This window comes from Suncus etruscus, chromosome 13, assembly GCF_024139225.1.
Source record: "Suncus etruscus isolate mSunEtr1 chromosome 13, mSunEtr1.pri.cur, whole genome shotgun sequence".
In the NCBI taxonomy this organism is placed as follows: domain Eukaryota; kingdom Metazoa; phylum Chordata; class Mammalia; order Eulipotyphla; family Soricidae; genus Suncus; species Suncus etruscus.
Window position 1 is genome coordinate 42,010,237 of NC_064860.1, and position 13,642 is coordinate 42,023,878.

Genomic DNA, 13,642 nt, shown 5'->3' on the forward strand with positions numbered 1-13,642 from the left:
CCCTGGCTTCCAGCAAGCAACAGCCAGGCAGTGCTATTTTCGTTTTAAGCTGAAGACAAAGTAACTTCAAACGGAAGACAAAGTAACTTCAAACCTTCGATGAACTGTAGGAGAGAAAATTCCTCTGGTTTCTCTCTGCTGAGTCTCTTCTTGGTGCTGCCTTTAAATTCTTGGGGTGTCAAGTTACTCCCTGCCCTGGACCCCTGGGTCAGCGCGATTTGGGTAGGATTGTGATTAACTGCAAGAAGGGTTTTAATCCAGCATCATCCCTTTCCATGGCAGCTGCTTCTACTGGCTCCCCGAATTGTAAAGGAGAAGAGACCTCATGGAATGTGAGTATCCCGCTAGGGTACCGGGTTGCACCCAGTTCTGGAATCACTTGTCTGTTTCACATCTAGGAGTTGCCAGGGCAAAATGGCACAGGTGAGAGGTTTGTCTCTTCTATGGGCTCATTTGCTTTTGGGGTTTGATTTTGTTTTTTAAGCATGGTAGGTGTTTGTTTTTTTTAAGTCGTTTTTGATTTATAATTTTTCACATTTTTTAGCAACTGGTGGTACTCAGATTCCTCCTGGATCTCCTGATGATGCTGAAGGCATCATATATATGTGGTGCTGGGAATCAAACATGCAAGGCAAACACCCTACTCACTGTACTATTCAACACCAGCAAAGTAGGGCTTTTTTTGTTTGTTTGTTTGTTTTGTGTTTATAATTACTTTTTAATTTTTTTATTTTTTTGGAAAAAAATACTTGCTTAGAACACTGAGATGAGGAAGAAGGCCATTATGTGCTTAAGAGAGAACATAGGCTTCTCTGGAGTAGGAAGAAGCAAGCAAAGAAACAAAGATAAGCAAGATCATTGTTCACAGGAGAAAGAGCACAGATATGAAGAGAAAAACCTGCTTTTTTTGGGGGGGGGGATTGGGCTACATCTCGTGCTGCTAAGGGATCTGCATTCAGGACTCACTCTGGCAATGCTCTGGGGACCACGTGGGATGCTGGGGATTGAAGTCAGGTCAACCAGCTGCATGCAAGGCAAATGCCTTCCCCCACTATCCTATTGCTCTGGTTGCCTGCTCTTTGATTTTGTTTTGTTTTGTTTGGGGCCATACCCAGTGATGTTCAAGGGTTACTCCAGGCTATGCGCTCAGAAATCGCTCCTGACTTTGGGGACCATATGGGACACTGGGGGATCGAACCATGGTTCGTCTAGGTTAGTGCGTGCAAGGCAGATGCCCTATCGCTTGCACCACCACTCCGGCCCTGCTCTTTGTGTTTTTGTTTTTGTTTTTGTTTTTTTGGTCACACCCGGCGGTGCTCAGGGGTTACTCCTGGCTGTCTGCTCAGAAATAGCTCCTGGCAGGCACAGGGGACCATGTGGGACCCCGGGATTCGAATCAATCACCTTTGGTCCTGGATCAGCAGCTTGCAAGGCAAACGCCGCTGTGCTATCTCTCCGGGTCCATGCTCTTTGGTTTTTTTAAAGGAAGAATAAAGAACGGTGTGTTGCAAAGATTAATATGGTGAAAAATAATTTCATGGTGGTTTGGAAAGATACTTTAGTAGGTCAGGTGTTTGCTTTGCATGAAGCCAACCAGAATTCAGTCCATGACTTTCCAGATAGTCCCCAGTACTTCACAAGAAGTTGATCCTTGAGTCAAGAGTAAGCCCAGAACACAGGGCTGTTAAGTAAGCCCTGTGACACCCCAAATAATACAAAATAATTTATTTATTTGAAATATTCTAGAATTCTATCATTCTAGGCCTTTAGGATATGTTTAATATATCAACAGCCTCCTAGAAGTTTGTACATGTGTTAAAGTCTAAACATGTTTTTATTTTGCCATAATTAAGGTTTATAATATTTTTGTGTGTTTTTTTTATAGAAAAATTTTAATGGAATTTCCCCCTGCGTCCTGCCTTCCTTGAATTCCCAAATCATGACACCTTTTAGAGGTATAAAATTTGTAATGGTTGAGTCCAGAGTCATGGTACAGTGGGTAAAGTGCTTGTCCTGCATTCAGCAGACCTGGGTTAGATCCTCGGCATCTCTTATGGTTGCCTGAGAACTGCCAGAAGTGATTCCTGATACAGAGCCAGGAATAAGCCCTAAGCATTATTTGCTGTCACCCCAAACAAAACAAAACATAAAAGTTTCCACAGTTAAAAAAAAATAACCTTTCTCAGTCTTTGATTAGCAAAACAAATTGTCGACAGATTAGTTAACTAGAAACCATTTATTAAGAGCTGAGGTCTTCTATCAGGCTCTGGGATTCTCCTTGTGGCTTGTCTAGATTATAGTATATTCATGTCGTAAAAAAAGGGATTTGGATGAACTAAAAACTACTTGTTTTAGTTACATGTCTCTCTGACTGTCAGCCTCCCCTTCTCACCTGGCTTCCTGGTAGAGAAACAGTTTTGAAATTATTATTTTTTTTTTTTTTTTGGTTTTTGGGTCACACTCAGCAGCGCTCAGGGGTTACTCCTGGATCTGAGCTCAGAAATTGCCCCTAACAGGCTCAGGGGACCATATGGGATGCCAGGAATCGAACCACCACCTGTCCTTGGTTGGCCGCGTGCAATGCAAATACCCTACCTCTGTGCTATCTTTCTGGCCCCAAAAGTTTTGAATTAAACAGTAATTAAGATCTTATATTCTTCTGGTCTTAGAAGGGCAAGCAGTATCTTTACCTAAATTCTCCCTAAGGAGACCAAAGGTGTTTAGATTCTGCTGTATAAGTTTTGGTCTTTCTAAAAAGACCAACAGATATGGTACAAAATGCAGGAACATGGTGAAATGTAGAGCTCCTCCCTGAAATTTCTTCTCCAAGACCATTTGTCTCTAGATCATTTTCCTACTTTGGACATACAAAGAACAGAGTCTCCCACTTTATAATATATAGGATCCCAAGCTATTATCATGATGGGATTATGTTTCATTTCTTTATATTTATTTCCTCCAAACCCACCTCACCTCTTTACCATTTTTGTGACTATAGTATTTCACTGTTTGGAGATGCTCAAATATCTTCACTCTCACGGATGCTATGCAGGCTTTTCATACATATTAGCCATCACGTGCAGTCATGCAATAACTGGCCTTGGACATACATTGGCTATGGTATGCATTTTTAGATCTAGACAGTTCTATATCTTTCTCTAGAAAGTCCTTTAGATTGAACCATTGAATCAAAGGTAAGCATACTGTAATATAACATAAGCACCATAGCCTCTGTATTTTGAAATCACATCATTACCAGCAAGTAATCAGACTAAGTGTATAAATAATTTAATGTTCTCCAGTACTTCATTGGGTATATTTTGTACATATTTGAACAGATTCTTCTGAAACTCTGTTAATCTAGGTTTCTAGAATGTGTTCGATATATCAACAAAGTCTCCTAGAAGTTTACATCTATGTTAAAATCTAAACATGGTCCTTTGCCCTCTTTAAGATTTATGGCATTCTTGTTGGTTGTTTTTATTATAGTATGGAGATTAAGATGTATGAGCTTGTTGAATATATTTGCTACATACAGCTATGCTCAGACATCTGTGCAGTCCTGGGGATTGAACTCAGGGTCTAGCACATACCAGGCATGTACTCTTCTCTATCAGGCACTTGGCCCATCTCCCAGGATCCTTAAGCAACCTGTTTTATACCCCAACCAACATGCCCACAGGATGCATTCTGAAGCATGACGAATTTGCAAACCCACCACAAAATGATGTCTCTGTGCTGATTTTATCTGCATTTTTTTCTCACTGAGTGATAGGAACACTTTTTTAACATTTAAAAAGCCGATTTCATCTAGGAACCGATTGTCCTGTTTTCTTCTTGACCTATTTTCTCACTGTTGTTTCCAGCCTTTTGTATAAAACTGGAAATGACAAAGTTAGTGATTTAAGTTGCAATATTCTCCCAATTTTCCTTAGATCTTTGGTGTGCAATTATCTTAATTTCTCCCATGTAGTTAAATTTAACATTTAATTCTCCCCTTTTTATCACCTCAAATTGATTTGTTATGATTAGAAAAGAACGTTTTATTAGAAGAGTTACAATGATAAACCCTACTGCTAATTTTACTAGCACTATAAATTGCTTTTGAATTTGTTTGTTTGTTTGTTTGTTTGGAGGCCACATCCAGCAGTGCTCAGGGGTTACTCCTGGCTCTGCACTAAGGAATTGTTCTTGGTGGCATCAGGGAAATCGGAAAACATGTGGAATACCAGGGATGGAAACTGAGTTGGCCACGTGCAAGGCAAATGCCCTTCCCACTATGTTATCGCTCTGGCCCAAATTTCTTATGTTTTTGATGTTAAAAATCTCTCATCTGGGGACCAGAGTGATAGCACAGCGAAAGGCATTTGCCTTGTACGTGGATGGACAACAGTTTGAATCCCGGCATCCTATATGGTCCTTGAGCTTGCCAGAGGCAATTTCTGAGTGCAGAGCTGGGAATAACCCCTCATTGCCACTGGGTGTAACCCCCCCTCAAAAAAAAAGCTCTCATCTATCTGAACTGATTTTGGATAAGGTGAGAAATGCGAGTCTACTCTATTTTGCTCAAATGCTTCTTATAATCCATCTTTTCCCTGCAGGTCAGAAATACTTTATTTCTTACCAAGTTCCAATTCCTAACCTGCTAGAAGGTTTTGGACTCTGGTTCCATTCTCTTAGTGTATCATACCATTTTAGCTGTTGTGAGTATAGAGATACATTTTAAGGAGATTGGACTTAGTTCTGAAGAGTCCCCATTTCCCACACACATTCTTTGCAAAGCCTAGTAAAGCCCAACTTAGAATCAGGCAAATAAAATATTCATTAATTCATTCCCCAAAAGAAAACTGTTTTCTTGCTGGCTAGTTTTAAATTTCTGGCTAAGCCAACTTCTACACATCCACTTTATTTCTCTGATTTTTCTGATTAGCCTTGACAGTTGGGTTTTCAGTATGGAAAGAATGTGTATTTCACAAGATAATCCTACTGATATTTATTTTTTGGGATAATAGCGGTATACATTATTTTAGGAACAATGGTATCTTTGTGTGATATTGAGGCTCCTAGCCAAGAAATGTTTTGAGGGGGCTGGAGCAATATTACAGTGGGTAGCATGCCAGGTTCCATCCCCAACATCCCACATGGTCCCCTGATCTTGCCAGGAGTGATTCCTGAGTGCAGAACCAGGGAATAGAACCCTGCACATCACTGGAAGTGACCCCAAAATAAATAAAAACACTGCTTTGATCCTTTTGATTTCTTTTTTCAAAGTGCATTGATTGATAGATATGTTGTTAGGTTCCTGTACACTGAATAGTCCCATATGAGCCACTGTTAGGAAATGAAATCATGTGTGACTGCCTGGTCTCAAGGCCAGATCTCATCAGATTCTTTTTCTTTCACAGGGATCAATGGAACTACCCAAGAGGCCCCCAATCACACTCAGGCCAGCTCTGTCATGGGACATTTGCTGAAGGTCCCCATGGAGAGGACCAACACTAACTCCTCCAGGGCCCTGAAGATTCCTGAGGGGACCAGCGCTGCCTGGTACATCCTCACCATCTTTGGCATCTATGGCGTGATCTTCCTCTTCCGTTTGGCCAGCAACATCCTCAGGAAGAACGACAAGTCCTTGGAAGAGGTGTATTATTCAAATTTGACCTCTGAACTGAAAAAGAAAGGACTCCAGGACAATGTTGTCAAATGCTCCCCGCTGACCATAAGCAACAGAGCTGTTCTGCAAACTGCCCAGACCAGCCTGGGAACTTTGCATGGAAATAGCAGCACTCACAACACTGAACTCTCAGGGATCCCTTGAAAGGCAAGAAGGTGGGAGAGATAGTACAGGGGCTAAGATGCTTGCTTTGCACTTAGCTGAGATTCTGGTTCCATCCCCCTGTGCCACACATATATTTCCTCCCTGGCACTACCAGGAGGAAGATCTTAACACAAAGCCAGGAATAGGCCCTGAGCACTCTCAAGCCAACACACACCCTCAAAAAAAAAAAAAAGAAAGAAAAAGGGGGGCCAGAGAGATAGCATGGAGGTATTGTATTTGCCTTCCATGAAGAAGGTCGGTGGTTCGAATTCCGGCATCCTATGTGGTCCCCGAGCCTGCCAGGAGTGATTTCTGAGCATGGAGCCAGGAGTAACCCCTGAGCACTGTCGGGTGTGACCCCCCCCAAAAAAAAAGAAAGAAAGAAAGAAAGAAAGAAAGAGAAAAAAAAGAAAGAAAAGTTCCTATCTGTAGGAACTTCCTGTGAGGTGTCTATGCCATCTTGAGAGAGGACTCAAGCCCTTAAAAAACACTGGAAGATCATCTCTGAGCATGATGGATGCATGTTCTGGCCCCCATATCATATGGTTAGTGCCCAGTTCCCATGTAGAACTCACTTTTGGAGCCCACCAAAAGTCGCCTCAGTGGCATACACTGGTCTAGTTTAAATTTTCTATATAATTAAAATTGCTTTTGACATTTGAAAAGGTCCAGAAATCTTAGAAGTTCTGTGGGTTGGAAATTGGGGACAAAGGTCTCATGGTCTCTAGTATTCACAAAGAAAGAAGGTGTCCTGGGGATGAGAGTATAAAGGGACCTGGACAAGAAGGTCAAGTAGGGGGTTGTGGGTACTCATGGGCACAGATAATTATGGTTAGAAATGGTGCAGTGGGGATATTTGGAGGGAATGTCCTAGAAGAGAGATTTAAATTATCATACATGACTTCTAAGGAGCAAATTGCACAGAAGAAGATTCATATTACTGCAGAAGGGGCCCTGGACTCTCTCAGATTCTGCCTACTATATGGACACTCTCCTGACATTAGATTCCTTTCCCTAGTACTGATGGGGTGAAGTCATTATTACAAAACAGAAGACACAGGCTACAAATCTTGATAAGAAAAGCTGATGTAAAGTGTTGTGAAATTCCAACGTGCTACAGCAAAACAGAATCATCAGTGAACATCAGTCAGAGAGATGAAGGACATCCGATATCAGCCTCAGGATAGAGCCACCACACTGGAAAACAGTGCTGTGAAAACCAACGAGGGGATTTCTGTTTGACGAGTTTCCAAAACTGTGATTATCAGACAAAACCCAGTGTTTTAATGATACCAATTTCTGCTTTCCACAAACCCTCAAGCTATTTGGAGAAGATTTTGTCATTGTTATTTTCAAGGGAGCTGTGGAGCTGTGACCCTACTGTGTTTTTAAATCAGAGTTATTTGAAAACCTGATCTCCTGTTTTTTGTTTTTTTTGTTTTGTTTTGTTTTGTTTTGTCCCTCTCTTGCAATCTAAATGTCCAGAAGTCCAAACTAGAACCCTGAGATTTAATAAGGGTTGCTTAAATCATCAGCATCTCAAACAGCACATCATGTGGAGGGAGAGGGAGCCAGGATGAGCTGGTTGGTTGAAGTCTGGTATAAGGGGTTGATCTGGTTTCCTTCAAAGAGATCTGAACATCATCAGCAATGAGTAAATGCCTTAATTAAACTCAGTGGACTGTCAGGAAGGGGAAGTCCAGGTAGAGGAAGGTTAGGCACCCAAGTATCCTTCAAAGCTGCACTAAGAGAAACCTAATGTTCAACAACCACCACCAAACACCAGGGACCTGACATATGCTAGTCCACAAGGTTGGGACTATAGGGGATGGAGGCTTCTATATATTGCCACATGTAGTCAGATAGCTAGTACTTGGTCTGCTCATTTCCCAAGTCCATGAAATCTTTATCTAGAACATTTTTGTTTTTTTTTTTAGTTAATATCTTTATTTAAGCACCATGATTACAAACATGTTTGTAGTTGGGTTTCAATTATAAAATAAAGGACAACCCCCCTTCACCAGTGCAATATTTTCACCACCAATGCCCCCTATTTCTCTCCTCCCCCACCCCCTGCCTGTATTTGAGATAGGCATTCTCTCACTCACTATCATTATCATAATAATCATCAGTGTAGTTATTTCTCTAACTAACTCATCACTCTGTGGTAAGCTTCATACTGTGGACTGGTCCTTTCAGCCCTCATCTCAATTGTTTCTGTATTACAATAATGTCTTTTATTTTTTTCTCAAATTACTTTTTTTTTAAAAAGTTTTTTTTTTATTTTTTCTTAAATTATTCAGGGGATCAGATGGGATGCCAGGGATCGAGCCCAGTTGGCCTCATGTAAGACAAATGCTCTCCTCACTGTAATATTGCTCTGGTCCTAGAACATAGTTTTATTTTCATTCAAGGTGAGACATGAAGAGATTGCTTAGGTCATACATGCATATGAAGCAGGCCAACTAAACTCAGCAAATCTCTATTGTGACTTGAAGAGTTAGGCATCTGGCACAGCTACTCTCTGAATTGAACGTTGTGGTCCAGAAAAGAACTCTGGGGTTGGGGAGTGGGGAAAGGTCTCACCTGGACAACAACATTCTAGACCAGACTGGAGGTACTTCATGAATGCCCAATACCCACTGGCTGGAGTTAGACCAGAGCTCCTCCTACTTCAGAGTGGGAAGGCAGTGGAGAATCTTCCTATCTACTGTGTGTCTGGAAGGTAGAAAGAGCCCAAGACAGGAATACAGTTTCATAGAGCTGAACCATATATGATGTCCAAACCATGTACAATGAATTGAACATTTCTTACCCACCCAAATTCATATGTGGAAATCCCCAAAGTGAAGGCATTGGGAAGTGAAAACTTTGGTCTTATATGAAGAGAACCAAGTGCCAGCCTTCTCTTTCTACTTTCCTTAAGCATGGGAGGATACAACAGGAAGTTGCCATCTCCAAGTCAGGAAGGTCCTCTTTGAACCCTGGATCTCTGACACCTTGATCTTAGACTTCTTAGCTTCTGGAGCTGTGAAAAATGTTTGTTGTTTAAGCCATCAAGTCTATGGTAAGCTGTTTTAGTAACCCAAAGGGAAATGACACCAGGATCTCATCTTTTTCCTAAACTAGCAATAAGCAATCCCATGCTCTCATGATTCTGGGATATGACTCCCAGTCAGTGACCTGCAGGAGGCCTTTTACTTTCTGGAGTCAACAGTTCCATAGCTATTCAATATATTAGGGTAAAATAGCCTTTGTGAATAATTTTTCTTGTCGGTGGGCTAATGGATATGGTCGGTGTGTGTGTGGAAGGTGGCCAAGGCTAAGCTCTGGTGGGTATTGACTTTCTCTTTTCTAATTATGATGGCTTGGTCCAGATATCATCTCACTGTAAATCAACGAAGTTCTGTATGCATTTTTGAGAGGAAGTATTTGTTTTGCTTCTTTCAGAACTAAACTTGAGGTTCCTATGAGTTGACATAAACTTTCAGGTCCCCACTGGGCATTGAAGTGACTTCTTTTGGAGATGGCAGTTTCTTACCTCAGCTTCACCTCAGAATCTTGGGGGAAATCTGCACTGTGGGATGGCTATTATTTTCTTTTCTTTAAAGTAAAAGCAAGTTTTATTTGCTGGTACTAAGGAATAGGGGAATAGAAATAGGGGGGAAGAAGATGAGAGAGTGAGAGAGAGACTAAATGGAGAAAGATAGTTTTTCCAAAGGTAGAGAGAGCCCTGGTACACAACGCAGCATAAAAGCAGACAAGTCCCCATCTCAAAAGGAGAAGTGTGAGTGACATTTACTCAGGAACCATGGACCTACGCAACACATAGACTGGTTCTTGCCTGCATGATGAAGGCACTGGAAGAAGTCAGAAGACAGAGTTTTCCTTCAGGCAAGAGGTGAGCTGAGAAGAATTGAAGAAAGTTTGGCAATTCCTCTGACTAATTGTTCCTGCTTCCTGGAGGTAGGAAACTGGGAATAGCATGGGCCACAGGCATGGGAAGAGAGTTCAGCAGCAAGGGGATAACCCAGGACCAGGCCTCTAAGCACTGCTGCCCAGATGTCAAGAAAACAGGAAATGCATCTGGGGCTAGTAATTCCCAACAGGACTAAGTATGTACATCTACACATCCAAGCCTGTGAGCATACACAGACTCTCACACAACACAGACCATATGTACATATTATTAGCATTAGCACACACAATCTCATACATTTGTATCAATTTAATAGACACATTCAGACACAAACACACATATTCATGAATCTGCAAATGGAGATCTACACACATATATATGCAAGCATATTCTAGGAACATAAACATGTACTCTATAGCCATACTTGTATTACACACACTTCCACATACATGCTAATACATGTGTTTGTAGACACTCGTACTTATATTTCTCCTGGTAGGCTTGGAGTACCCCAATAGAATCCTGGGGATAGAATCTGGGTCTGCCACATACAAGGCAAGTGTCCTATCCTGTGTGCTAGTGCTCTGGCCCTCAGATTTTTGTTTTGTTTTGGGGTTACACCTGTCAATTCTCAAGGCTTACTCCTGGCTCTGCTTATAGGGATCATTCCTGGCAGACTTAAAGGACCATATGGGGGTGCTGATGGAATTCAGTTTGACTATGTGCAAGGCAAGAACCCTACTGCCATGCCTCCATAAATTTTTAGGGGAATTCAGCCCACCAGATGTATCCTCAGATTTTCCTGGTAGGGCAAATTGAAATAACCCCCACGGGATTCCTCAAAAGGCCTGCTGTGAACGACTTTTTTCCCCTGCGTGGATGGTTGAGGAATTTCGTTAGAGATGCTTGGCATTTTCAGTAATTTAACTATCTCTCCTTCATAAATCCTAAGGAAAAAATGTGGTCTCTATAAAATAATTTAGCTAAAGAAATTCAAGCACCAAAGATTACAAGAGAACCCCTTTTTTGGAACTTATAAGTTAAAACAATGTTTTTTGTTTGTTTGTTTTTTCTTTTTTTTTTTTTTGGGCCACACCCAGCAGTGCTCAGGGGTTACTCCTGGCTGTCTGCTCAGAAATAGCTCCTGGCAGGCACAAGGGACCATATGGGACACCAGGATTCAAACCAACCACCTTTGGTCCTGGATCGGCTGCTTGCAAGGCAAATGCCGCTGTGCTATCTCTCCGGGCCCAAAACAATGTTTTTTCTTTTTTATGTCCTTGCAGCTGAAGTTCTGGGAAAACTTGAGGTTAATTGATAAAAACTGTTTTGAGTAACTTTGCTTTGTTATGTAATTATCATCCTTAACATCTATGACTGGTTTACCCCTATAAAAACCTACCTTGAAAATAAACTGTTCGCACTCCTGCTAGAAGATTTGTTAACCCCATATACTCTGTGTTTGTGGTTATTATTTTTTTAATATTATTCTGTTTGGCCACCTGTGCTCCCGCTTTCTTCTTGTGAAGGACTCCATCCCACTAGATTTGCTGAGACGCAGGACGTCTGCAGCACCCTACCCAATGTATTATCATTCTTGCTATAAGATTTTTTTTTTAATAAAAATGTCCCTCTTGGGGCCAAAGTGATAGCACTGCAGTTAAGGTGTTAACCTTGCATGCACCCAACCTGGGTCTGATCCTCGGCATCCCATATGGTTCCTCTAGCCTGCCAGGAGTGATTCCCAAGTGCAGAGCCAGGAGTAACCTCTGGGTGCCACCAGGTGTGGGCCCCCCAAAAAACACTCTTCCAGAAAATGAGGTGATGGGGGAAGGAGGAACTTTGCCTCTTCTTCCTTAACAACTAGCTTATGGGCTCACAACAAGAGCTGCCTAAGATGCATCTTGTGGGAAGGTCAGAGCCTTTCCAAGCTCAAAACTTAACCTCATCATTCTAATTCCTCATAGGCAACATTGCTTGTGACCTCTCATAGCAGATGTTTTTCCCTGGGAGTATTATCCAAAAACCAAGTTTGGGAGAATGAAAAAAAGCTGACATCTGACATCCACAAGCACCTTAGCAATGAGGGTCAGGGCAAGTTCTCACTTTGGGTTTATTCACAGGGTTTCCTGCTGTCTTGCCTTTTTTATGGGAGCCAGACTCTGTGGTGTCTTCACAGAAGCTCAATAAACCAGGCCCATAGTGATGGTATAACAGGTAGGGAATTTGCCTTACATCCGGCCAAACCATATTTGATCCCCAATATTTCAAATGGTTCTCTGAGCCTGCCAAGAGTGATTCTTGAATACAGACTCATAAGTCACCCCTGAGAACTGTCAAGTGTGACCCATAAACCAAAACTATGACCCAAAAGGAGACCAGGTCAGAAGTTTGACAGTGAACAAACCCTCTTCCTGTTTGTCCACAGGGAACCAGGAAGGACAGAGTGACAGGACAGTGAAAAAGGGCTGAGTTGTGCCCACAGCTGGCCTGGGTTGGAATTCTTGGTTCACTCACTCTAGGTCCCCTAAAGATAAATAGGCCAATGACTTTGGAAACATACCTAGGAAAGTTGTTTGTGGACTTGAGGTACATGGACTCAGGTTCTAACCAGAAGTATCTTGGGAATAGACTATGATCTATCCAACCTGGGATTTCTGCAAGGAGATATGGTAAGCCTGGCCAAGACTCAGGCCTTGTGAGTGGGGTTTACTGTGGAAAGCCTCACAGAGGGCAAACAGAAAACTAAATATTGGGAGAACCCAGGTTTAATTATTCTAGTAAATCCAGCGGAGTGTGTATTCCAAAGACTGGTTCCCAAATAAAGGTCAGAGCTTCTTTTTATGGAATAATTATTGGGAACACTGCTATCTACACCCTCAAATATCTACACCCTCAAATCTCCATGAATTACCCTTATCAAACTTAAAACCACCGAATTTGTTTCACACCTACAATTCATGGACTACACAGCAGCATGTGGTCGCACAACACTTCAATATCTTATGGTGATGTCATCCCAATAAGATCCCCAGAAATCTGATAGGAAAGTTCCATAGCAATCTACCAAGCTCTGGAATCTAACCAGTAACACAGGAGGCTCAACTAGCACCAATCATGGCCCAAGAAATCCTCAGACACTAGCTTTAGTAACAGCAGGGAGAGACAGAACAATCATGTCAAACTGACCCTCATTGATCTAAGTTTTGATAATTTGGTTTGCCTTTGTGTTGTAACAGATACTATAAAGTCAATTTGTTTGTGCCTGCCAGGGGGCAGTTAGAGTGGTGGGTGGGAGATTGGGGACACTGGTGAAGGGAAGGTCACACTGACGGTGGGATTGGTGTTGGAACCTTTAATGACTAAAAAGACTGTGTTATAACAACTTGGTAAATCATGGTGTTATAATAAACATTTTTAATAAAGAATATCTGTTGAAGATGGAGCACTTGCAGGCAGCTGGCAGGAGAGCAGAGAAGCAGAAATTCCCAAGCATATCATCTGCAAAGCAAGGGTGCATATATCCCAAGGACATGGGATATATGGGATATATTCCCAGGTTACCAAAATTATAAATTAAGCCTATAGTCATCTCAAGGACATCCTGAATGGACTGCATGGTTATGTCTTGACGACCAGATTCAGCTGTCCCTTGGCCACACCTGTTCTCCAGTGTTAGCCTGTTTGAAATGTAGGCAGGCGTCTATTTTTCTCACCCGGCTAAGGAAACCCAGCATAATGAATTATTGATTTAAAAGAATTACCATGTGGCACTAGAGAGTTATCACAGCAAGTCGAGCACTTGCCTTGTGTGTGGCTGACTCAGATTTGATCCCCAGCAACCCATATGGTTCCTCCCAGCCTGCCAAAAATGATTCTTAAATGCAAAGCCAGGAGAAATTACT

The 13,642-nt window shown here is 41.9% G+C and overlaps 1 protein-coding gene across 1 annotated transcript; it reads left to right on the top strand.

Moving 5' to 3' along the window:
• The first annotated feature begins 414 nt into the window (after positions 1-414).
• On the top strand, positions 415-5,818 carry SMIM34 (small integral membrane protein 34). The gene is made up of 2 exons (XM_049785558.1): positions 415-430; positions 5,406-5,818. The coding sequence occupies exons 1-2, from the start codon at positions 415-417 to the stop codon at positions 5,816-5,818; spliced, it is 429 nt and encodes a 142-aa protein (XP_049641515.1).
• Positions 5,819-13,642: the final 7,824 nt, after the last annotated feature.